The 25,713-nt window shown below is 38.3% G+C and overlaps 2 protein-coding genes across 3 annotated transcripts; one reads left to right on the forward strand and one right to left on the reverse strand.

Annotated features, from left to right (window-relative positions):
- The first annotated feature begins 18,128 nt into the window (after nt 1-18,128).
- On the forward strand, nt 18,129-22,671 carry LOC101303661 (probable inactive shikimate kinase like 2, chloroplastic-like). Its single transcript, XM_004290269.1, has 8 exons — nt 18,129-19,083; nt 19,871-20,061; nt 20,144-20,338; nt 20,616-20,677; nt 21,452-21,518; nt 21,625-21,743; nt 22,094-22,267; nt 22,422-22,671. Exons 1-8 carry the CDS (start codon nt 18,880-18,882, stop codon nt 22,532-22,534), a joined length of 1,125 nt encoding a protein of 374 aa, XP_004290317.1. The 5' UTR covers nt 18,129-18,879; the 3' UTR covers nt 22,535-22,671.
- A 634-nt stretch (nt 22,672-23,305) lies between these two features.
- On the reverse strand, nt 23,306-24,616 carry LOC101293152. 2 transcript variants are annotated; one of them, XM_004290320.1, is made up of 3 exons: nt 24,263-24,616; nt 23,745-24,032; nt 23,312-23,476 (listed from the first exon to the last, which is right to left on the reverse strand). In XM_004290320.1, the coding sequence occupies exons 1-2, from the start codon at nt 24,513-24,515 to the stop codon at nt 23,773-23,775; spliced, it is 513 nt and encodes a 170-aa protein (XP_004290368.1). In that variant the 5' UTR covers nt 24,516-24,616; the 3' UTR covers nt 23,312-23,476; nt 23,745-23,772. The 2 variants fall into 2 exon arrangements, 1 of the variants encoding a protein (XP_004290368.1); XR_183937.1 differs by having other exon boundaries at nt 23,306-24,032; nt 24,259-24,306.
- Nucleotides 24,617-25,713: the final 1,097 nt, after the last annotated feature.

The following is a 25,713-nucleotide window of genomic DNA, read 5'->3' on the forward strand; positions in this document are numbered from 1 at the left end:
CTTATTGTTAATGTGCCATCTGGTTTTAGTGAGAGTGGTGATGATACTAGAATTTGGTGTTCTACTTCTAATGGCCAATTTTCAGTGAAGTCTGCCTATAGCTCTATTTTTTATTCTTCTGATCCTGTGAATCCTCAGTGGAAAGCTATGTGAAAGCTTGACCTTTCCCCTAAACTCAAGGCTTTTTGTGGACTATTCTTCATAAAAAGCTGCTCACCAATGTTCAACGTGCTACCAGAGGCTTTACTTCTAGCCCTTCTTGTCCCATTTGTCACTCTGCTAATGAGACTCTATTGCACCTGCTGAGAGACTGTCCTAGAGCTAAAATTATATGGAGAGCTTTCAAGAAACTTGTTTGCATCGATAATTCTTTTTCCCTAGATTGGCCTGGTTAGATTAATGCTTAGCTGCAATGCCATAACAGTACAAGAAAATATTAGCTGGAAGTGTCTTTTCATTTTCATCTGCTAGTTTATATGGAAGTGGAGAAACAAGCAAGTTTTTGAACCTGGTTTTTCCTACCGGTTTCAAAAAGATCATCTGGGACTATGCTTTGGAATGGAGAAAGTCTAAACTGAAATCCAATGACAATTACATGTTCAACTATACTATGCATGCTTGGAAAAAGCCTCCTGAAAATTTTTTCAAGCTCAATGTTGATGGAACTAGAGTATCTCCTATTGGTAAAATTGGTGTTGGTGGTGTCATTCGGAATCATTATGGTGAGTGGATCAGTGGTTTCTAAATTAATCTTGGAGTTGGAGAAATTTTAGATGCTGAAGCCTGGGGTCTTTTTCACAGCCTGAAGCTTGCTGTTAGCTTGAATATCAAGAACCTTATCATTGAGTCTGATTCTGCAATCTTAGTCCAGCTGATGAATAACTCTGAGTTTGGCAATCATCCTTTGGGATCTCTTCTTCAGGGATGCAGTAGCTTGATGAACAAGATGGAGAATGCCACCTTATCTCATATCTTCAGAGAATGCAACTCTACTGCTGATGCCTTAGCTAAATGCAGCATTTCTCATGAGCTTGGCCTTGTCTGTTTTGACAGCCCTCCTGCTCATGTTGCTGATGCATTCTTAGATGACTTGTGCGCTGTTTCTAAAGCCAAGAGAGCTGGCAACTGTTTTAGCATCTAGTCTTTTTTTTATATTTGTGCCTTTTAGGCACCTTTTGTAACAAAAAAATAAAAATAAATAAATACTAGATATACATACCTGATGAAGCATAAAATGTAGAGACAAAGAGAGATAGCAAGAGAATAGAGAAATCATCATCTTATTCATTGATAAGAGCCTTTTATATAGGGAATTACACAATACTAATATGGTAAGGATAATGAATACATAGATCTAGTCAAATTACATATCCTAATGTCATAAGACCAAGACACACATAAAGAATATCTAGAAAGATACAGAATATCCTAGAACACTTCCCCTTGTGCCGCGCGCTGATATGCCGATGGTGCTGATCTGTTGCCTCGTCAAAAACCTCGTCAAGTCACAAAAACCTTGTGGGAGAAAAACTGAACCTTGATCGTAGGAGAAAAAGAGTACAACACACCATTCATATTTGATAGTGACATGTATGTATGTGCTAGACTCCCCCTGAAGTTCGCACCTCCCCCTGATCTTTACATCAATCATAGGGCTCTTCCTGATTTTTACTAATCACGGAAGTTTTAACTTAGCATGTCAATGCTCTTTAACATGTCTTCAAATGTGACATTGGGTAATGATTATCTAGCTAGATCATGCCGTATTGTCTTCAAACATGATCTTTTACACTTAGACCTTGAGGAGAAGGCCGTTTGTGAACTCAAAACATAAGTTCGTGCAGAAAATTAGATTTCCACGTAGCATGATCTTCAGTTACTAGAACAGCCGTAACTTCCTCTAAGGAATACATATGAATGAACCGTAAACGGTTTTGGAAACTAGACTCATTTAGCTTTCCAACCGTATATTATACGCATTCTGGTTCATCAGGAGCTGTTCACAAAGTCCAGTCAAAGTTGACTGACTGTTTTGGCAAAATCAGATTCTTGGACAGATCCGTCCTACTTTACGAAAACGGCCATAACTCACTCAATATGATAGCTATGATCAAATAGTTGGTGTCCTTGGAAAGTAGACACATAGAACTTTCCAATAGTACTAGTTTCACCATTTTCCAGTGAGTGAGATTTCCTATAGGTCTCGTGGAAGTTGACCTACGAAACTTGGCAGATTCTGATTTCGCTTTTGATGTGTCTTTCTTATGTAGGGATATAGAATAAGCCTCAACCTTCCATATCATTAAGTATTGAAAAAGGAGTTACTGCCATTACATTGGTGTTGGGTGGGCGTATAGCTACACTTAGCTTTACAACTTTTCATAGCGAATGAGATGTCAAGTCTTTCGTATTGTGTTGAGAACATTGATGCGTCTTATTGTACTTAGATGGGAACTCAATCTCTTAACACATATTTGTTATCTTGCTTTAGACAAAACAACGGATCTCTCTTTAGATCTTGACTAATCATGAGAGTATATGTAGGCCTCACTTTCGTTAGAGCGTCTAAGCCGATTGATGAAAAATCATCATCAATACAGTCATCGAGTGCCTTATCGGAACCGTGTCTTCCCAAGATCTTTTTCTTCGGATGTTGATACATATTGGCATCTCTTGATCCATCAAGAGTCCATGTAAATCCAAGATGAACACGCAAAAACATAATTCACCATATCCCTTCCAAATCAAGTAGAGTCTATGTGCGTTTCAATACATTTAGCAAACTCATGCTCTTGTGGTCTAGAGCTACTTGATTCAGATGATTGAAGTCCGTTTAAGACCTTCATGTATATCTCTGATCCCATAGAGATGTTATTATGACCACATTCTTAGGCTGGATGTTCAGTGATTCGGAAACTACCAAATTGACAAAGTAGTGGAGTTCAATGACATCCATTAGGAGAGCATATCTCATCGTAGTCGATCTCAGTGTGTGTTAGTGAGAGACCTTGTGCCATAAGGTGAGTCTAAGCTCTTGTTCTCACTACGCTATCTAACAAAGACATAGTTGATAGGGTTTAGCTTGTGGTGTCGGCATCACCTTCCCAAAGACCTATCTCTTTGTTAATGCTGGATCGCATCTTTCCGTTAGGCCAATCAACTAAGTTGATATCCATCAACGAAATGTGGTTCGATAGTAGACTTATTATCCCACGTCCTCATGTACACTAGTGTAATACTTTTAGAGATCTCTATATGGATTGGATTTGACATTGAGGCGTCCCCCAACTTCATTTGGTCGTGTCATGTCCTCTTGATAGGACATCAATCCTTGCAGATATATTTGCAGCATGTGATCTAGTGACTTTAACACTTCAAGCATTTGGGATCAAGATGAGACTTCGCGGGGACAAACCATAACAATTCACTTCGTTCCACTTGAACACTTGTGTTCTTATCTCCCCCTAACGGCGAGAATATTGTCTCATCAAAGTGACAATCCGCAATTTAACGGTGAATGAGATCGCCTGACAAGGTTTCTACATATGCGGATTATAGGTGGAGGTTCATATCTAACCTAAATACTTATTCATCTCAAATGACCTATCATTGTACGCAGTGACAGTGCGATTTGGCACCTAGAAATAATATCTAGCAGAGCTCAAGGATTAGAGATCCGTTTCAATCCTGTTTGAGCTCAAGGATTGCAATTTCGTGTCAATCTTGGTACACAGTCACGAGTTATTGTACAACAATATTCAATGATGGTGGGTCGTAGATAAATAGTAAAGCTGCATGCAAATATTGCATAGCCCCAAGACGCAATAGAAAAATTTGGTGTGCATCAATAATGTTCGAGCGACAAACTAAAGTTGCTTGGTCGTAGCCTCGGTGAGACCGAATTGCATGTGAACATGGGGTACATGACACTTCAACTTACATCCCAATAAACTTCTTTAAAGAATGGGTAGTATGCCCATAGAAGTATAAGCAGCATAAACAGTAGATAATAGTGTAACACGTGACCAGTGTGTTAACACTTCAACCAATCACCATAAAGCATAAAAAGGTGTCCGCAAGTTGGTTGTATCTATCTACATAGTTTGATGTAAGAATGAAATGTTCACTTTTGTGTCATTTACCGTAGGAGGGTCTCACTCCTAATTTAGCTAAAGAATAGGCTTTCAAACGAGTAATGAGCATTGCAGGGGGCCCATGAGACATCGAGGGAAGGCCGGTGCACCTTAATTGCTTGAGGAATTGACCGGACGACCTCCGGGAAGTTGGAACCGTGTTCAGGTGACGTCAATGTCCCCCGATTCACCACCATGCTTCATGGTCATGCTAGATCCCGAATGTCTTCGTTTTGAGCGGAAGAATAGATGTCCATGAGAATTTCTCAAAATTTGTACCATTATGTCTCTTCTAGGATGACCGATTTGGTCAAATTAAAGTCTATATGAGTCGGTGTCCCAAATATTATGTTTGGCGATAACATGTGATTCGATATTCGAAGCATACTGACATACAATCCACTAGACTGACTCATAAATTTCTCTAAGATGTATTTTAGTCCGCATTCATGAGAAGATATACACAAAAGAACTCTTGTTCATTCTCACAATGTGTTTTCAAATGAAAACTATTAGTATGAATGTCTTTAAAACTCAACAGGGTTCAGTTGCCTCTCAATGCATAGAGGGCATCTGTGACGTTGATCTTGATGCCTCATATCATGGTGCCATGACACATCAAGATTCAAGCTAAACCGCGTCCCTGAATGACCGGTATGATTCAATCATTGTAGTCACAGAAGATTTACAAGGCACAAAATCCAGAGATAGTTGTCAGTTCCTTAGAATGTTATGGATAGTTCCACTATCTGCGAAGCACTCAATGTCTCTATGAGACATATCTACAAGAAGGAGTAGATATGTGAGTAAATAGTTCCACTTGAACCATTTAGAAGGATTGAAAGAAGCTACGAAAAGCTGTAATTTCGAGAGTGCATAAAAATTTCCGAGTAGAATGACATTTGCACACTAAAACAGCCATAACTTCTTCGTTAAAATAAATATGGATGAACCGCGAGAAGTTAAAAAAACTAGACTGGTAGAGCTTTCCAATGATATAAAGCTCACTATCTGGTTCATCCGGACCTATTCACAAAGCTCAAACGAAGTTGACTGTCCAGAAGGGACAGATTGCTGTTTTTCGCAGAATTGGCATGTGCGAAGCTATGAAGCTTGCAAATGGCGTGTAGGCTTTTGCCTTAGCCAAAAGTGATGTGTGTATGATCAAAACCAAGTCATTTCATTCGTAAACTCCTTGACTAGTTAGCAAAAGCTTCCTTACATGAATATAAACTAACTCAGAAGACCTAGAGGATTCGATCATGATGATAATTTTCCGGTTTTGATAAGTCTTCAACGTCTTTTGCAAGATGGCAATTGGTTTAATAGTGTAGGGGGATCCAAAATCAAAAGCTTTCGGTAACTCCAAGTCAGTATGACCAGGCATACCCGTGGAGGGTCGGTAGTGCGAGGCACACTTGAAACCACTATCTCCTTAATTTCGAACAATTCTAAGACATCACACTGAGCTTGGATGAGCCTAGTTGAACAATTGATGATGGAAAATCCGCTATAGGGTAGAAGACTTAACCAGAAACACGTGGGCGATCCTCCTTGAGGATGGAAGGCCGTGCGTCATCTTCACTTGGAAGAGATCAAAACGGCACAATCTAACCATGTAGATTTTAAATATGTCATGCTTCTAAGGACGATGTAAAAAAAATGTACATCTTGTTTGTAAATCAATATGAACCATAAAAGGAGACTAGTTTCATAACTTCGAAAAAATTCTCAAGGCATTCATTATTGCTAATGTGAGTACATCAAGATCCTAAATAGACGAAGCACGTCGATACGACGCCTTATTACATATAGTTTGGAAAGAAAATCAATGTCTAGCCAATGACGTCAAAGTCAGGGGTAGCTAGAGTAGGATCCGGATCTTCGAAATTCGAGATCATGAGGATGATGTTATTGTCCTCGTATTGATTTTCTGTACCTTTTTGTATGCATTCACAATTTGAAGGATTGCTCAACAACTGTTAAACCAGTGATCCGGAGATCCACAACGGTTGCATTGTTATGAGCTGACGTGAGTAGTTTTGACAGATTGGTGTCTAGACCGGGAGTGTCGCCATTAGGGCCGGCAACACCTCCCCCTCTTTTCTAGACATTAGCACGGCGTTTTCTGCCATTGCCCTAACCTATATTGTTGTCCCCATATTAGGGGATAATCCCAAATATGTTTATCGCATTAGCGTATATACAATTCTTGTTTGCAATTGTAAGATCAAAATCAAGTCTCGTTGGTAATTCCAAACCAACTTGGAGGACCTAGAGAACTTGATGATGATCGAATCCGCTAAAGATTATGGATCATGATGTCACAAAAGTTCATCAACAATATGTAGTCAATTAAGGTGGTAAGCAATCCATTTGACTAATAACTCAACAAGTAGAGTTATATGAACGTTTTAAGAAACGTTCCATGAGTGCATTCCACAGTATGTGGTCATTACTTTTTGCACAGATTGCCATTGAAGGCTTTTGTCGATGACGCGCGTCAAAGATTTTGAGCGAATGAGATGCGAAATCTCAGCATCTAGGCTTGTTAGCCTGGGGGTCAAAACATGTGGTTTAATCCTTTCCAATGAAAGGTTCCACAGATACCAAGCGAAGATCCGCCTTAGGCATCGAGTATGTCAAAACTCAAAGGAGCAGAATGTTACATTGCTCTTGCATACAAAACCAAGTTGTTATGAGACTCGATAGAGGTCACAAACAATGCTTTTAATGGTTTGTCATTCGGATTGATCATACACAATCAGGAAAAGCCGCGAATTGATCAAACACAATTCGGAAAAGGCCTCGGATTGATCAAACACAATCCGGAGAAAGGTCGGGGTTGATCATACACAACCCGGACAAGGAAGCAAGAGTGATCAAACACATTCTTGACCCACGAATAAAATTCTGGTATTTTTGGTACCTGCACGGACAAAATCCCAAGCATAGAACGGAGATGGAGAAGGGGAGAAAACACTTTATCTCCCCCGAGTTTATTGAACTTTGAAGAGTTTAGGGTTTAAAACATACCGTAAAATTTCTTCGAAAAACTCGGATTTCTTGATTTAAAGCTCGATCGGCGAAACCAGAAAAGAAGCGGAGCTGACGGTCGAGAAGCGGAGGTCTGGAGTAGCGACAACGTCGAGGCTGAGGCAGGGCCGAGAACTTTTGGTTTGAGAAAGAATTGTTTTTTAGGGTTTGGAAAACAAATGGTAGGCTATTGGCTCTAGGGTTAGAACAAAGTGCATGATAACGTGATAAAAGATAAAGTGTAGAGACAAAGAGAGATAGCAAGAGAATAGAGAAATCATCATCTTATTCATTGATAGGAGCCCTTTATATAGAGAATTACACAATACTAATATGGTAAGGATAAAGAATACATAGATCTAGTCAAACTAATATCCTAATGGCATAAGGCCAAGACACACATAAAGAATATCTAGAAAGATACAGAATATCCTAGAACAATACCCTATTTAATACACCACACATCCAATTGTTTATTCTAACATTTTATTAGAGACACAACCTCAAACTTCCTAAACTATCCTCATTTATAACACACATCTTTTCTTTTCATTTTTATATACCATCATAATTTAAAATATATATTAAAAAATAATAACACTCAATAAGAACTCTTACTTTTTTTTGACAAAAATGAAAACTTCATTGATAATCAAAAGCCAGAATGACAACATACAGTAACCATAAGGGTTATATAGTACCATTAGATTAGAAAATGTGCTCACTTCTTCATGAGATTAGCAGAGGTAAAAACTAGATACAAAAAGATACCAGGGAAGCATATCACTGGAGCCAAGAAGCTCAATTGCGGTACTCCAAGCCATATGCGACCATCTAGATGCAGCTAACTCTCATAGTTTGCCAACTCAAAACCATACTGAGTTAAACTGTCCCTATGGGTTTATTGCTAGTTTTTGTTGTTGTTGTTGTTGAGATAAGGCCCATCAGCCTAATCCCAACTTTGTATCTGTTTGAGAGTGAGCCCAGACCAAGGCCCATTGGCCCAAGCCCACATCCACGCCCAAACTCTAGCATATTGGTGCAACTGATCTTTCCAGGTTTGCACCGCTTCTCTTTCCGGCCACCGTCAAAGCTTCGGTAAATCTTGAATGAACATTATTGCATAACTTCCATATGTGGTATACCTAGAACAAGGAAATAGTTTTCAAATGTACACTACTAATAATTTTGATATTTTGGTAAATCTCTCTAAGTAATATTTTGGTAATTTAACATACCCACATAATCTAATGTTAGGTATATGAAAAAAGAGATGTGTGTTTAGTATTGTATGAACAAAATTTCTCTTTCTTTAGTTGTTTTGATACACCCCGAACCTAGTAATTATTTTTATATTGTAATTTCCGATTTAATGGTAGCTAATCAATTCAGAAATTTATTCTGTTATTTTGATAGGGGTGGTGTAAACGAACTCGTAGACTCTTAATTACCCGATTGGTAGTTCGTATGTGTAAGTGTTGTAGGAAATAATAAAGTTACTAATATTGGGCTGGGGTATTTAAGGGAAACTTACCATTTCGTTAGGGTAAGAAAACAAATTCACCAGCCACCTTATATCTCTCTCCCCGACCTCCCGAACCCGTCCGACCCTCCTCGACGGAACGCCTCCGTCTGGCCACGCCCGGTTGCCGCACCAGTCCCAACCGACAACTGGGACACCGCACGGACTTTCTGGGCAAAAGCCGACCCTAACTCGCCGGCGTTGAGGCGCGGGGACGCCGCTGCTGCCGTGCGCTTAGCCTTGCCGGAACTTCCTTCTCCGGCTACCGAATCCAGCAATCTTTGGGGGGTTTTGCAACTCTTTGATTGGTCTTTCAACCACCCAAAAGAGGTAGAACGATTTGGGGTATAGGGCAAATCGGTATTGTTGGTGTTCTTGAGCTTGGAGGTAATTTCTGGCCAAGTTTTTGAGTTCTAGGGTTTGTGCTAGTTTGATTGTTGTTATGCTTGTTGAGAAGAAGAGTTTGATATATACTTTGTTGATTTTGGTCTGAGTTGAGGTAGTGATGGTGGTTGACTGCCACTGTCGGCAGTTGATCGCCACTGTCGGTGGCTGCTGCCGGTTTTGTTGGTGGTTTTGAGTAATTTTGTATGATTTCTAGAAGGGATAAATGTTGTTGTATTGTATGGTGATTTTTGGTGAAGAGTGCTTGGAAATTGGGATAGTTTTGATGGCTCCATGGGTGAGAGATGAATGGTAGTGAAGTATTGGAAATTTTGGTGAGTGTTAGTAGGAATTTAGGAAAGTTTAAGTCGATTTTGGTGAAAGAGTAGATGTGAGCCTCATCCTTGGGAATTTTCATATTTTTCATTATGTGTTAGAACGTTGGGGAGGAATTGGAGTTGATTAATAAAAATAAGGTTGGAGTTCTTCTTAGGTTTGGATGCGTATAGAGCAAGTGAGGAGGACTTTATATTTGTTAAATTTGATATTCTTGTATTTTTTGTCTCGAACCTTAAATCTCGTTTTGTACAGGACGAGAGGAGACACCACGTGAGGAGGGCTCTGACCGACGTCAGGCATAGCCGTCTATATTGTGAGTGGACACTTTGTTTTTAATGGAATATGCATGCATGATTGGAGATTTGAAATATGTGGATTATTTGGCTTAATTATTACTTTGAGCATCTTAACGTGTGGGACACGTTATTAAATTAAATTTATTTCTTTTCTCATGGAATTTTCCGAGTACGGTTGGGAATCGTACTTATGTTTTAAAGATGAGTTTCGGGAAAACTCCCATGAAATTATATTTTTCTTTCTTATGCTATATTTGTGTGATTATATGATGTCCATGCTAGTATGTCGTTCCACATTTCGAGGTGATGTGACTTCCACGTTTCAAGTGGCATCACGCAAGCCCTGTACCCTATCCGTCAACTCGACGTGACGGTACAGGGAGTATGGGAGTACTATGCCTGGGAGGCAATCGAGTCTGGGAGACTCACTTATATGGCCATATAGGATATTTTACTTGAGTTGTTAATTTGACTAGCGGGGCTAGTCCATCATCTTGGAAGTTTCTTATATGAGGAATCCGTTTATTTTTCTTATTGCTTTAGGACTAGCGGGGCTAGGGTGAATTTTGTTGAGATTATAATATTTGCATGCATAGAAATTCTTAATTACGTATAAATGAAAAAGCATATAAAAAGTGATTTTGTATTATTTTATTCTTGGATGCATATTAATTAGTTTATTTTCCGTCCACTCACGCTAATGTTTTTAAATGCTTTTTCCTGGGCCCTTTGTTTTCAAATGCCCAGATTGCAGAGCTCCTGTTCGGTTTTCCTAGGAGTTGAGGCATAGTTTTCCCGCTGCTCCTTGCTGATCGTAGGTTACCTGTTAACCTATGTGTAGTTGTTTTATTTTCCTCCCTTAGTGCTCTGAGAACCATGAGATGATGTAAATTAAGTTGAAGTGTTTTTCTTTAGGACTATGACTCAAGTAGAGAGTTTAATCTTGGTTGATGTTCATGTTAATTAATGTAGTTGAGTATTTGGTTTGGTTGTTAAGTACTACTATGACTTTGGTTCTTGTTATGGGGAGTGAAGGACTCCTGGAGTGGTGGTTGATGATTATAGTTGAAGTGTTCAGTTTCATTACAGGATGGGTTGTCCATTTTTAGGGGAGGTTATGCCGAAATTTCGGTATAATCTCTTTTAAGAGTGGACCCCGCAAGACTTGCCTGTTTTACTGGGTGTTTTCGGGGTGGGTCTTGTCATGTTTAGTTTGTTTTGGTAGAGTTTTGTCGTCCCTCCTCTTTGAGAGAGGGTTTAAGTCTTTTTTTGAGCGAGGGTTTTAAGTTTTTGGTAGGTTAGTGTCGTTTGGTTGTGTCGTTGAGTGTGTCATGGTTATGATGTCGTTTTCAAGGATTATTAGTTTTGATTTCGGTTAGTTTTTGTTGTCAATATAATGGGGAGGTTGCCTACATGCTATATGCTGGCAGTTTTGGTGTATCTTGCTTGAGGAAATTGTTTTTTCTTGAGGTTGGTTGTGAACCTGTAAGGATGGATCGATGCTTCTGGAACAAATTAGGTTACAGCTGAACCCTATTGGTTCTTGTCCATTGTAATGTTGGTGTTTAGGTAGGGAGGCGAGTTGGGAGTTTGTATTCACCACTGTTATCTCTCATGGTTTGTATTTTTTGATTCTATTTGATAAAATATTTAATTTTCTCAAAAGAAAAAAAAAAGTTACAAGCCAGAAGCCTAAGAATGAAAATGAAAACCTTACGGGAAGGGAAAGAGAAGGGAAATCATTTCCAGATAACTTTATGTTTTGATGTTTGGTAATAAAAGGAAAATCATCCGGAAAGTTGTTAATTATAATAATAAAATAATATATTGTGAGTAATTAATGTAAGGAAATGAGATGGGAAAACGATTCTTATGGATTTTAGAAGGAACAACTTTCCCTCACATTTTCCTAACCTTCAGGAAAGTATTTATTTCCTTTCAGTAGTCCCAAACGCAGGAAAGAAACAACGTAACTTTAATTTACTGATGGTTACTTTTCACGAACCAAACGAGGCTTAAATATCCTAGCAACCGCCTTATCAAGTTATCATCTCAAGTCTTTACTTCACGCGAGTCCGCTGTTGCAGCACCAAATCATACCATTTTCTTCACCTTTTAAGACACATGTTGGTAAAAAAGTGGTAATTGAAGATAGGCCTCACTTGGTTCATGGAAGAGAAATTAATTCTCTTGTCTTTCCCATAGGAAGTGAGCGAGAAGGGAATTAATGACAATTCTCAAGGACTTTCTATTGTGATGTTTGGTAACATAAGGAAAATGATCGGGAAGGTTGTTAATGTAATAAAACAATATGTTGTGAGTAATAAATTCAAGAAAATGAGATGAAAAATTGGTTCTTTTAGATTTTGGAATGAACCATTTCCCCTCATATTTTCTCTTCTTTCAAGAAAATATTTCGTTTCCTTCAGCGTTCCCAAACAAGCGGGAAAAGAACAACTTTCTTTTTCTAATGGTTATTTTCCACGTAACAAATGAGACCATAGGGTGACTACCAAGGTAATATGCACACTCTTTGTAAAATCAACAAATTAAAATCCGCAAACAGACTAAAGTTTGTTTTGGTCCATTGAAGCACGAGCCGATATGAAAGCTACATATGAAAGCTACAGAGGTCAACAGTCAGAAGGGACAAAAACAGTAACGATATTTGTTTCTCTAAACATATGGCCATTAGGAATTTCATCTTAAAAAATTGTAGATTTATGATTTGGTTACGTATTGCTTTAATTAGTTTTTGTAGATAGGTTATGTACAATTTTCCTTAATGCATCCTACGATTCTTTCATCAATGACAATATATTATAATTTCGGCTGAAAAAAAAAATCCATTTTCAATAGTATTGAAAATCCTAAATAAAGGACAAGTCATGTAGTTACTTGGAACTATAGTATGCAGAACTACTTGTTAGTTAAAGCATCTATTTCTTTTCGAACCATTTGTTGCAAGAGCTAAATTAAACGATGAAATCGGCTTCCAAGTAATAGAAGCCCAACAAACCAAATAAGGACAGATCTCAAATATCACATCTGCCCACCATTGTGTACCTAGGATTCTGCTTCGGTACAAACTCATCAGATCGGGCATGCAGTTCGGGAGTGCTTGTATCGTTTGTCCATTTCCGGTGACAAAGTTACAGTCTGTACCATCTGCATGTCCAAATATACCAAGACCCTAAATGATGAATACCAAACCATATGACGGCAAGGTGGTCATGCATGCTAAGAGTACTAGGTGAAGGACAGTGTTTGTCTATGTACCTCCTTCTAGTCCTCATTTCTCTTCCCGTTGTCATGTCTTGGTTTGTTTTCTTCCTCCTCTCATATCTTCCTTTGTATAACTTCGGACCACTTCAGAGATCTCATATATTATTATCTGAAGGTAATTATAGCAAAGAAAATTTACATTTGGAATTGTAATTTTGACATCTACCTTTAAGCTTTCACTTCACGTATTCCATATGCTAAAATTTGTGACCCCTACTGAAATTGACATGTAGAGGCAGTATAGCTTCAAAGGAAAACAATCTAAAAGCAAAGTCATCAGCTTCAATGTTGAAATACCTAAATTCCAATTCGTAAATAGGCTAAGCTTCCTTCCAATTTGGTTCAGTTTTAGAGCTAAACAGTCTATTATTGAGAATTGTACGATATGCTATTATTCGATTTCGACAATAAAACTGAAAAAAAACCGAACCGAACCGGACCAGACCCTAAATTTTAATTCATTGCAATTAGTTTGGACCATTTCGGCTTAGTAGTATTGTTAACAAAAAGTTTTTCTTCTATTTAACGAGAAATTGATTATCTCCAAATCCATCAGCACTTCAGCAGCTAGGCCGCCATCCTCATATAGGTTCTTCTATCTCTAAAACAGAAACAATTTTCTTATTTTTCCGAATATGTGACCAAATTTTATTCAAAATCGATAGAGAACAAGAGTGAATATACATAAATATTAAAATTACAGTGCAATTCCATAGTATTTACATGTTTGTATATTAAATGACAGTCATGAGAAATATGAGGGAGTATGAAAGAAAGAAGAGAGCCTTTTTTTTTTTTTTTGTGTGTGTAAAAAGACAATGAAATGTAGGTAAGATTTTAATTTATTTTATTTTTTATTTTATAAATTATATTACACAATTGGTGTTGTCACAGGAATGATCTTGTTAATTTGACCACTTATTTGAAGCACAATCCAGTCTCGTGACTTGACTTACAAGTGAAATCATTGTAGAAGGTTGCTGGTGCTTCTTCATTTTCTAATGTGGTTCTTTCAGGACTTGACCGTTGTTTATTTAGAATCCAACAAGGCTAGGTATCTCGGAGAAAATAGCAAAATCACCAATATATAAAAAAGACACATTAGGGATTACTGGCAAGAAAGCAACAAATTATGCTCACAAGTCTCACTAGAAGCCATATATTAGCTCTTCTAAGAAAACAACTCTCTGACCCTTGGAGTGAATTGAGGATAGGAAGGGATTAGCAGCCAAACTTACCTTAATTGTTAAAGCCCTTTGAACGTTACTTTAGGGAAGAATGAAATATACTTGGTATATAAGACAGAAGGCTTTCCTTCATTTAGGGAGCAAAAAGCTACACACTCAACCCAAGAATCCTCTACAAAGGTAAAGCAAACCAAAACCTGAAGCTCAACCTTGCTCGATCATGGAAATCCCAGATGATCACTTTCCCTATGTTAATATTAGTGCACCCACCAGTCCTGCTGGTATGTGCAGCCCTCACAATAATCTCTGCTTCTACAGTGTTCCCAGTAGTCCTACAGGAGAAACCTCAAGTGATACTACTAGTCCATTTGGTTACCAAACTGATCTAAATGAGTGCCCAACACCAATGTCATACCACGACGCCAATTCCTATCTTGATGATGACTTTGAATTTGATTCCTGTCGAAGTTTTAGTCTAAATGCCAGTGATCAATCGAGTCAGAACTCGTTTGGCCTCGATAGAAAGCCAAGGCAGCGGGGGGATTCACTTCCCACCATGGCATTTGCCGATGAGCTTTTCTGTGATGGGAAAGTCATGCCGCTTGCACCTCCACTCAAGCTTCCGCCGCGACTTCAGAGGAAAAGAAATGAAAAGCTGGCAAGCCAAGAAGGGACTGGTGCTTCTGTCCCGGGTTCTCCAAGCAACTTTGTGCTTAAGTTGCCCTTTGGATATAAGAGGTTGTGGAATGATGATTTTGATCCATTCATGGTGGCATTGAAGAATGTCAAGGAGGAAAAGAAGGAGAAAGCTTCAGCCGCTTCAGCCTCATATGTTGCAAACAATCAGAGCACGAATGAGCCTGCTGGGGATGATGAAGACTCAACAACTTCTGCACAAGAACCAATATCAAAAGAAATGGGGGCACAAATTGTTCCAAAGAGGCAGCTGGCTGAGCCGAAAGGAGTCGAGTTTGCAAGGCAAGTTAGACTTATTCAAATGGGTCAGATGAGTAAGTTGGACAAGTTAGGGAAGCAAAGTGAAAGAGATGAGAAAGCAGAATCAACGAGGAAGAAGCCAACGTTTCTAAGGAAACTGAACTTCAAGTCTGGCAGAGCAGCTACTTGCGAAGAGGAGAAAAGGGTATCTCATCCTCGTCCGCATTCTCAACTGAGCAAGATGGTACTCATGCATTACAAGCCAAGAGGGATACCTTGCTTGGGTTATAACTAAGGCATGCTAGCTAGCCATGTCGATCAATTACGAATGTACCATGGTAGCTACGAACAAAGGATTGGAAAAACAAGGGTGTCCTAGTTTTTCATCAGGGTGTCAAACCAGCACTGAAAAATTTCTCTAAGTTCACGAGGGTTTAAGAAACAGAAGTTGTTAAATTTTTCGTTTTGTTTAGTGTGCATATTGTTGATACTGTGTTTACCATAGGTGCTGTAGTTTATCAATGAACTAGATGTAATTTATTTTAAACATTGAATTCAGTTGTTGTAACCGAAAATTATACACCCAAACTCGAACAAATTTTTCGAAGAAAACAAAAAAACTGTAACAAATTGCAGTCACTTTTTTGACATGATCAATGAACAAATAACATATAAGAACATATCCATGATCATCCAAAGTCCAGTGACATGGATGTGCTTCTGCATTAAAATGAGAGAAACTTAAGAAAAAAAATGAAGTGCAGTAACTCAGAATCTAATGGAATATCACAGAAATACTCATGATCAATTCTGTTCTGCATTCCAATACCGTCTAATCACTACAGAAAAATGAACAGTAAGAACGTTCTACTGTAGATTAACAAATAGAATACAAAATGAGAAGTATGGTTTCAACTTAAGTTACTAAGTTTGGGAAGATACCTTTCCTCACCATCTCATTCAACAATCTCGTTGCTTCTTTCCACTGGCCTAAGTTGCAAACCCCATGAATCAAAGAGCTATAAGTAATTGGTACGGCTAAAATAGCCTCACAATTTAACCCTGCAAAAGATTGTCGATTGTAGTATAAAGAAGCAAGGATCGTTCATTGCCAGAGATTGAGGGTATTTAATTTCACACATAAAAACAATGTCACAAAAGTGTTTACTGTTCCTGACGAACAGCAGACTAAAATATAATTAACTACCTAATCTACACTACTCAGAAAATTATGAAAATTTATAAAACTAAACTAGACATACAGAAGAACACGCACACAAAATTTGAGGGGATTTGGAGTTTGTTTACTATACTAAATAAATCACGAAATACAGAAGACAGAAGAATAAGAAAACAGTTTTGATTTGTAGTTTGAGAAATATGATAGAGAAGAGGTTAGGGATTTAGGAAATTCACCACCGAATATGTTTTAAACAAAGTCCACACAACCAAGATTCCAACTACCAAGTTATGAAAAGGTTCAATCAAGAATAAACCGTGAACGCACTGCGTAAATTCTTACTACTTCCCTTAACTACTTATGCAAGATGAACGCACCATTACTAAGCCTTTAGAATAACCAATCAAGGTATAAACGCTATCCTATCAACAAGTTATTCTAAGCATTAAGATCAATGAAAGTGATTGAAAAAGTATGCAAAACTAGTGTGGAACGCCTACCTAGCATGCAAGTCTCTCTATTTGGTTTCACCTATTGTCCTATAGGTTTTACTACCTTGAATTAAGCCGTGTTAACCGTTTAGGAGATTAAACAACCTAATTCTAGCCCCACTTACAAGTTCATAATGTTCTATGTATGCATCCATGAACATAAACAAGCAAGAGTTCTCTATAAATCAAAACCAAACAGACAATCCAACTAAGTAATTACGAAATCAAGGTTGTGAAACAAAGTTTATTGCATAATTCGGGGCTTCAAACCTCCACCCCTAACTAAGATAAACTAGCCACACATCGTTGTAGAAATCACACAGAGAAAATAAATTCGAAAGTTAAAGATTACAAAGGGAAGAAGAAAACTGTGAAAGGAAGGAGTTGACGATGATCTTGGCGACTTCCCCTTGATGGATTCTTGTGCGATGCAGCAACGTGAAGGCTCTCTTGCAGTATGACGGCTTACCTTCTTTTTGGTATTAGGGTTCTGTCTTAAGTAGTCTCTAAGTCTTCAAAGCTTCCTTTTCAGACCATGTTTCCTTCTTTGACTAGAATCAATGTTTGGGCCAGCTTTTGAATGTCTTCCACATATAATCTGGACTTGGCTTTTGGGAAAATTATATTAATGATGTCACTCTTCAAAATCGTGCAAAAAACCCCCAAGAAGCTTCTCAGAATCCAGCCCAAACACTGCCTCGAACTTGACTGCTGCACAGCTTTCCCGGAACTGCTGATTTTCTGTCCAACTTTGGAGCTTCATAACTCCCAGATGACATCACCGATTTGGATGATTCTTGAGTCCAAATTGATCTACAAATGCTCCTCTACAAATCTGGGCAGTCATCTTGGTGAAACCATTCTCGAAACCGCATGGAAATTAGCCTTGAAAACCGGAGAAAATAATCATAAACCATTTTTCAGCTTTTTGTGTTTGCAGCTTCTGTTTTGGTGAAGTGGTTCCATCGCCTTTCCTTGATATTTTTGACCATGTGAGTAATCAATCTCCATCAATGACATCTCTACTTCGTATTGGAAGCCTTGCTTGTATCACTTGAGCACATATTTGTATTATCTTGCTTCACGAAGTATTAAAACAATCTTTTTAAAGAAAAATAGCCAAGTTAAATGCAAAGGTTAAACTATAAAATTGTCGCATTTTATGCTCCTATCAATGACATTTGGGGCAACACCCATACTAATCATTTCTGAGAAGAGCTTCAATGCATAAGGAACTAGTGTATCCTTACACACTGTCAATGATGGTGTTGAGACAGCCACATTAGGCTTACAATCTGGAGATTGTTCCATCTTCCTAAGCAATTTAATAGCTGCTCTGTTGTCACCCTTGACACAACAGCTCTTAATCAGTGTTTCGAAGGTAACCTCATTTGGCTTACAACCTTCCTCCATCATTTTGCCGAAAAGCTTGGCTGCCTCGGAAACTCTATTCTCAAGGAGAAAGCCCTTCATTAGAGTGGTGAAGCTAGTGGTATCTGGTTCAATACCAGACTTGAAGAGGTTTGCCAACACAGCCAAATTGGATCCCATTTGGTTCAAATGGCAAAAGCAATTCCAGATGGACCCATCTGGTTATACAAAGCAGTGGCTCCGGAATAATGTTTCAGTTTGGTTAATTGGGTCAATACTTGATTGAAACGGATTACAGAAGGAGGAGGACGCATTCGAAGCATAGAACTGAACAAACTCGAACCATCCTCACATTAGGGTGGTTGTCTCATACTTGTTGGATTTAAAGCTTGAGAATGAAACGACACAAACAAATTGTTGAAGAAAACAATCCTAGATCGAAGTCACGGCATACCTCCTCTTCTACCTCCGTCTTTGCAATAAGAAGAAGAAGAAGCTCCCCGCATCATCTCCAGCGCCTCCGAGTATGTTTGAGGAAGACGAAGAAAGCTGCTGAAACCTCCAAATTGGTGTCACTCGTAAAAGTATTCAGGGATTTTAGTTTTTACTGTAATTCGATCGCTAACCCCCGTTTGCTTATCTGTTAATCATTTTCCTTGCAACCTCCTCTTATCCAAGTAAATATCCCCAGTCAGTTCTCTTCAATTTTTCAAATACAAATGGCTGCTACTTGTGCGTTAATCAACACCTTCCAACCCTCTTCCCTCCCACATCTCCCAGGACCCAAACGGGCAATCACCAACCTGTCTCTCCTAACAACAACAACTCCATCTCGTGTTGGGTGCTGCCGCCGTTCAAAGACATCCCTCCTCCCTTGTGTCTCCTCCTCCCAAAGCTTCCCCGTCACCCTCAACGATTACCAGGTATATATATGTTCATCTCATACTTTTGCTTACTTGTGTTTTTCTGTAATATGGGGTATGGTTCACTACGATTCATATTTGCAAATTACTCTAACCAATATGAATTTACACAAATGCTTTTATTGCAACCAAAACTGTATGGCAAGTCTTGCTAGAAGCTCTAGATCATATATGAGTTTACAAAGTATCAAACCAACCATTTATCTTTTGGAATTGAGAATGTAATCATATAAACACACCTAGCAATCCTACTTGTCAGCTTGTTATCATGTATTACAAAGCTAGAACCCAATCATACTCAACATAACTTGATTGGGGCTGTTGGGGGCCGATGTAAAAGCTTACATATACATGCATTTTAACTCCTACTCAGTGTGTTTATAATCTCCTTGGTAAACCAATTATTCATTGTTATGCCAACACATAAAATTGTACAAGTTTAGATATATAACATGCCATCATCTGCTTAGTCTTCCAGTCTTCTTGTCTGCTGCTGAGTTTTTCCTGCAAAAAAATTCCGTATAGTAGATAATTTAGGCTGCACTGTTAAGTATATTATCCATATCCGTTCTTTTTTATTATTCTAAATGATCAAGTTACTAATATTTGTGTGTTTGACAAGAAGAATCCAACTTTATTTGAACATATGTTGATAAACTCTAATAACCAATGAAGCAAAATTCATCCTTGCAACTTTTTTTTCTCTAAAAAAGGCTTCTGTTTTGTTGTCCTACAACAGTGATACTTTGTTTGTCTCATATATACTATTATGTGAAACACAATGCAGTTTCTTGATGGTTCTACTGAGGTGGAATTGAGATTACAGCTGGGGGGACGAAACATCACAAACTCCAGAGACATTTTTGTGGATGCAAATGGCTCATCTTTAACAATAAAAGTACGGCTCTCTGGGTCCTTTGTCACGCTTATGGAAACTAATCAACTGTTTGATAAAATAAAGCCTGCTGAAACAATATGGTTTGTGACACTAATTCACATGACATTCTATAACCAGATTAGATTTCTATGTGTTTAGATGAGTAATTCTTGTTTTGAGCAGGTATATAGATGAAGATCAGCTAGTAATTAACTTGAAGAAGCATGATCCAGATTTAAAATGGCCTGACATTGTTGAGTCGTGGGAGTCTTTGACTATGGGATCAATGCAACTTTTGAAAGGAACATCAATTTACATTGTTGGTGATTCAACTGAAATTAACCAGAAAGTGGCTCAAGAACTTGCAGTTGGTCTGGGGTAATGCTTTACATTCGATACTATTTTTTAGAACAGATTATGATCCACCTAATTGTTGATTCAACCCCCCAAGATGTCATATATAGTTTTGCTGATTTTCTCCCCTTTTGTAGTTACATCTTATAGTAAGTAGCAACTTAGTAACCTTAACTAGTGATGGTGACTGTTTATAATAGAAGTGAGATCTGCATGCCTTCATCTTAAAATATATAGATAATCCTTGGTTTTTCTATGTTTTCCGGTTCTAAATAGGTTTCTTTGGTTGACGTGATTTCAGATATACACCACTCACTACGAAGGAGTTGCTGGAAGTAGTTGCCAAGCAGAGTGTTGACTCATGTGAGTATTAAAATGGATACTAGACCTCAACTAGCTGTGTTTCTTTTCCTTGACACGCCATTATTAAAAGCTGAACAGAAGTCAGTATCACCATCATATTCATTACTGGGGCGTGCACTAAGCAACTTAGTTGTCATCGTTAGAAGTTCTACTTTATGACATATGACTTTGGTCTGAAACAATAGTATATTGAATCATCTGATTAGAATTGCCATGACAGATTGAGGAGTAATGGAGCACAAACATGTACAACTTATACATCAAATATGAAGTTTTCAGATTACCAATAATGGGCATTAGATGCCTATGATGCAAATGGAATGTGTCTAAACTTTCATCTAACGAAGAAACATAAACGAAAAACCTAAGGTTGCTGAATGGTTTGATTTCTTTTTTGTGGTTATCATCAGATGACTGCGTGCACGAATTAATGCTTTAATTTGTTTTTAGGTTGTTACTCCATCCTATGAGTTCTTTATAAATGAGCAGCAAACTTGCTTCTGTTCTGCAAAGAGGCAGTAGTGTTTCAGTATCTTGATTTATTTGTTTTCCTTTGTCTTACTGTTGTTAATACCTTTCTTTCCACATCTTATCCTTGATTATTTGTTACACCATTTGTATATCTGACCTGAAATTTACTTATGGATGATTTCCTTTAGACAGACACACTACCCTAAGAAAGATCTAGTTGCTAGTAATAACCCTGTAGGTAGGTATGATTGTACAACAAGTCAATAACGATCCATCATAACTAACAAGTTTAACCAATTCCAGGGCTGCTTGCTGAAGGTTCTGAATCTGTAGTGGAAGCAGAAAGTGCTATATTACAAAGTTTAAGTAGGTACTATATCTCAAATCTCAATAGGTTTCTTTTTCTGTCTCCCTTTTTAGGGTGGGGGGTTGTATTCAATGAATAACTATATAACGGGTTATGTTGGTCTTTACAGTCATGCTAGGGCAGTAATTGCAACATTAGGAGGCCAGCACGGAGCTGCTGGAAGAGCTCAGAAATGGCGCCATCTTTATGCAGGATTTACTATCTGGCTGTCACAAACTGATGCCACAGGTAACCATTTTGATCTTTCCTTCATTGGTTTTCTTGCCTTGTTATGTATAAGACTCTCCTACAGCTTCCAGTGGCTGTCATGCTTTAATATAATCATTTGTATTTTTAATTTTTTTAGGCACCGTAAAGTGATAAAACCACAAGTCATTAGCTTCACCACGCCAGTGACAAAAAGAAAACCTTAGGATGCGATACACGGCATTATTAATTTTTTGCAGTCCCCATCATAAATGATCAAATTCAACGCTGAAGCGAACATCACCCACATCCATTTGCATAGTCCATAACTTTGGGTGTCATTGTTTGCAATCAGTTTTTCAAAGTATGTTTCTTGAAACGTCTCTATACAGATGAAGGTTCTGCAAAGGAAGAGGCCAGGAGTCATATCCAAGATAGAGTAGCTTACTCGAATGCAGACATTGTTGTCAAGCTACAGGGTTGGGATTCAGATCATGTTAAAACTGTAGCTCAGGCATGCTTGAGTGCTCTTAAACAGTTAGTTCTGTCAGACAAGAAGCTTCCTGGTACATCACAAGCTTTTGCTGTTCTATTTTTTGTTTCTTCTCCAAAGAAGCAGAGGAAAGTAAACCTAAAAGGGTGGCAACTTCGATAACTAGGGAGTAGGGACTATAGTTTTGTATAATGCCTATAACCTCTTTTTGTTGGTGTATTATGAAGGTAAGAAGAGCCTCTACATACGCTTGGGTTGCCGAGGTGACTGGCCAAACATCAAGCCTCCTGGTTGGGATCCCTCAGCTGGAGTTGATGCATCTCCAGGTAGTTCTCACTAGTAACATTACTGCTCTTACATGAGAGATTTTGATTAAAATTCATCAATTAAAATATTTTTGATGAGTTTAATAGTTTTGTAGCTTAAATGCGAGCATATATTGTGAATTACCATTGCAACATGTCGTAAGCATATTATTACTCTGAAATTTTTCCTTCCTGTCCCACCCACCACCCTGCTTCAACAAATCAATTGTCATTAGGAACTTAAAAATCACCTTGTTTGCAAGCATATATTGGTAATTCTCCTTTCCAGGATTGTGCTGAATTACTTACAATTGCGGCAAGTCTTTACTGTGCGATGGTTCGACTAGATAACTGATTAATCTTGGTCTTAGTGTGTTCTCAAATGCCAGTTATCATCATATTTCTGTTAAAAACAACTCATTTGAACAACCTGTTGTCTAGCAGAAACCAGTCACTGACTAGATGCTTGGGTACCTGTTCATTCTGGTTTGTTAGCGAACTGTATGGTTCAAATACTTTTGAAGTATGGGCATCAAATTGAAATACTGGAATTCAAACCCAAAATTTCAAGTATGTTTGGCTAATTTATCAAAATGATATGGAAAATAACATGTCTAGTCATAAGAATGATCGTAATTTGAAGCCCTAACTGTTATCCCAGCTGTTGTTTTTCTTCTGAATAATGGATGTCAAACTTTATTGGATCAAAGAGTTATTACATAGAACAAAGTTCAATTGAAACGGCAGCAAGAAGAAAAGGAGCAGAAAAGAAAACTGGGCAGCTCCTAGAACACACGAATTCTACTAGTATGCTGTCTATGGATCTCCAAATGTTTCGAACACAACCGGCAAAATTGCAAACTCCTCTGTGCAAAGTCGATTGCTTTGCAGGTTGCAGCAAGGAGCTCTCAATGTTCTGGGGATGACAATGGCGCCCATCATTCATCTCTAGCTTAATTACAACACTACATCCGATCCTGCAGGTTATTTGGAAGACTAACCAATATAAGAAATGAGTAGAGTCTGAGTGTTTTTTTTTTTCTTCCGATCATTACCATTTACCAAGTGTACGTAGTCGAGTGTGATCACTGGTCAACTAGCTAGTACTTATACATACACTAGTGCAATATTTCGAGCATTTATGCCAAGTCTTGTTATTTGCTCAAAGGTAATTTATTACTCTATATATGAAAATGAAATCAATTAAGCACCATTGCGCCCCAGATTAACAAGAGAATCCCGTACTTCCTGGGAGTGCTTCGATCTCAAACTCTCAGTGCCAACCGCGGATTTTGGGGAAGACAAAGAACCTCATCATTCCGTCCTTGCAATGGGCACCATCGTGTTCGCCACAAGCGAAGAAGTAAGGCTGCCAGCTCTTAAGCACAAACTCAAAGCCGTCTCCGCCGCCTTGAGTTGGACTACCCACCATCCTGGCCTGGCTAAAGTCGCAGTTTATGAAGCTCCAAAGGTTTGGTAGCAAGTACACACTATGAGGACGTGTGGTGTCGTTTGGTGGATCATACTTGAAAACTGCAAGTACCATCATCAGGTATGAAGTATGTATACATAGGCACTGTATATATTTCTATTAATAAGCGCGCAGGAAGAAAATGATGCTGTACAAGGAAATGTTGCTGATAATTTGCTGATGCAAAATTATGGAGTTGCATGTACCGCTATAAAATTTACTGGTAGAGAAGTTGAAATATTAGTATCATTATAGTTTGATGAACAAAGAAATGTTAAGCAGTTAAACTGACCTAGAGTGTCCTGGACGTAAATTGAGCTACTTTTCAAAGACCAATCTGCGTAGTTAAAACCGTAATGCCAGTCCGAACCGCCAACAACGATCTTGTTGGGTTCGTTTGTCGAGTTGAGGTGATATGGACCATGGTTAGAGCCCCAACCAGTACTGTAGTTCCCGTGCTTCCAATCCTTGTTGGCAGTGCAAACTGCTACCATTGAAGCAATCAGCAGCATTGCAGAAAGTGCTTGTGCAAAACTAGAACCCATATCAATGCTAGATCTATAAGAAGCAACACTTCAAGGGAAGAGCTAGAATGGTCGAGATTAATAAGCTAGAGGATTAAAGGCTGACACTAGAATGAGATGGTGAGTTCAGATGTCGGTATGCATGGTTCTTATATAGATGTAGGCAGGTGCTAGAGAGCAAGTGCAGAACTGCCAAATTGACAACCCTTTCAACATTGTAATAATTATACTACAATATAAGTTTTCCCCAATTATATTGGTGTAGTCCTCCACTTAGGTCTCTTTCTCTTCTTCTTCTTCCCTCTTTTCCTCCATTACAGAGCGTATACATCATACATGATAATCAACAATTAGATCTAATTACATAGTCAAGCATGAAGCTTCTTCATCAACTGAAAAAAATGGAGCAGGTCAGCAGGGTCAACCAGTAGTCTGTTTTTAGCTCCGAATTAAGTCAAAACATTGTGATTCTATATAACCGAACTAAAAGTTGGGGGGAAAACGAGTAAGAATTAACCCACCACTGAAGGAACACTGTACACTTCCATACGATTGTATGACATAGTGATGATGATATTGAACCAGGTCATAGTATAATTTGATTCATTGAAATCTAATTAGTGTGAAGATTTTTAATTTTGAATTTTTTTTTTTTGCAAATTTATGACTAGCTACCATCAAATTAGTGACATTACATTGGCGAGGGTATTAGCTGAAGGTTGTATGCTTATCACTAGTAACCAAAAGGAGCAAATCATGCATGAAGGTTGTATGCTTCCACTGGTTTGAGCCAAATATATATACAACCGATGGATCCGACGTCATTGGTCGCAAGTGCACTGGTCGTTTTCTAGCTCAAACTAGTGAAAGTGTGGAACTAGCAGTTCAAAGAATAAGGGTTTAGAGTTTGTGTGTGTGTATGCTTCAATAGGGAAGCAAAATTTTAGCCCTTCTGTAAATTTCTACCTCTACCCTTTCTTGGGATGAGTTGAAATGAAATGCTTTGAAGAAACTTGATGAAGGGAGACAACTTAATTACCAATTACGAGTTTTTTTTTTTGATAGGAATTACCAATTACGAGTTCAAGAGAATCGAGTACAATATGGCATGGCTAGCTAGCTAGCCAACCGATGGCTGCCCTAACTCGCGGCGACCAAGCAAGCTAAAGGTGTAAATAATATTGATAAACCAGGAGATAATAGTACGTATTAATTAGCT

Source organism: Fragaria vesca, linkage group LG2, assembly GCF_000184155.1.
Source record: "Fragaria vesca subsp. vesca linkage group LG2, FraVesHawaii_1.0, whole genome shotgun sequence".
Lineage (NCBI taxonomy): Eukaryota > Viridiplantae > Streptophyta > Magnoliopsida > Rosales > Rosaceae > Fragaria > Fragaria vesca.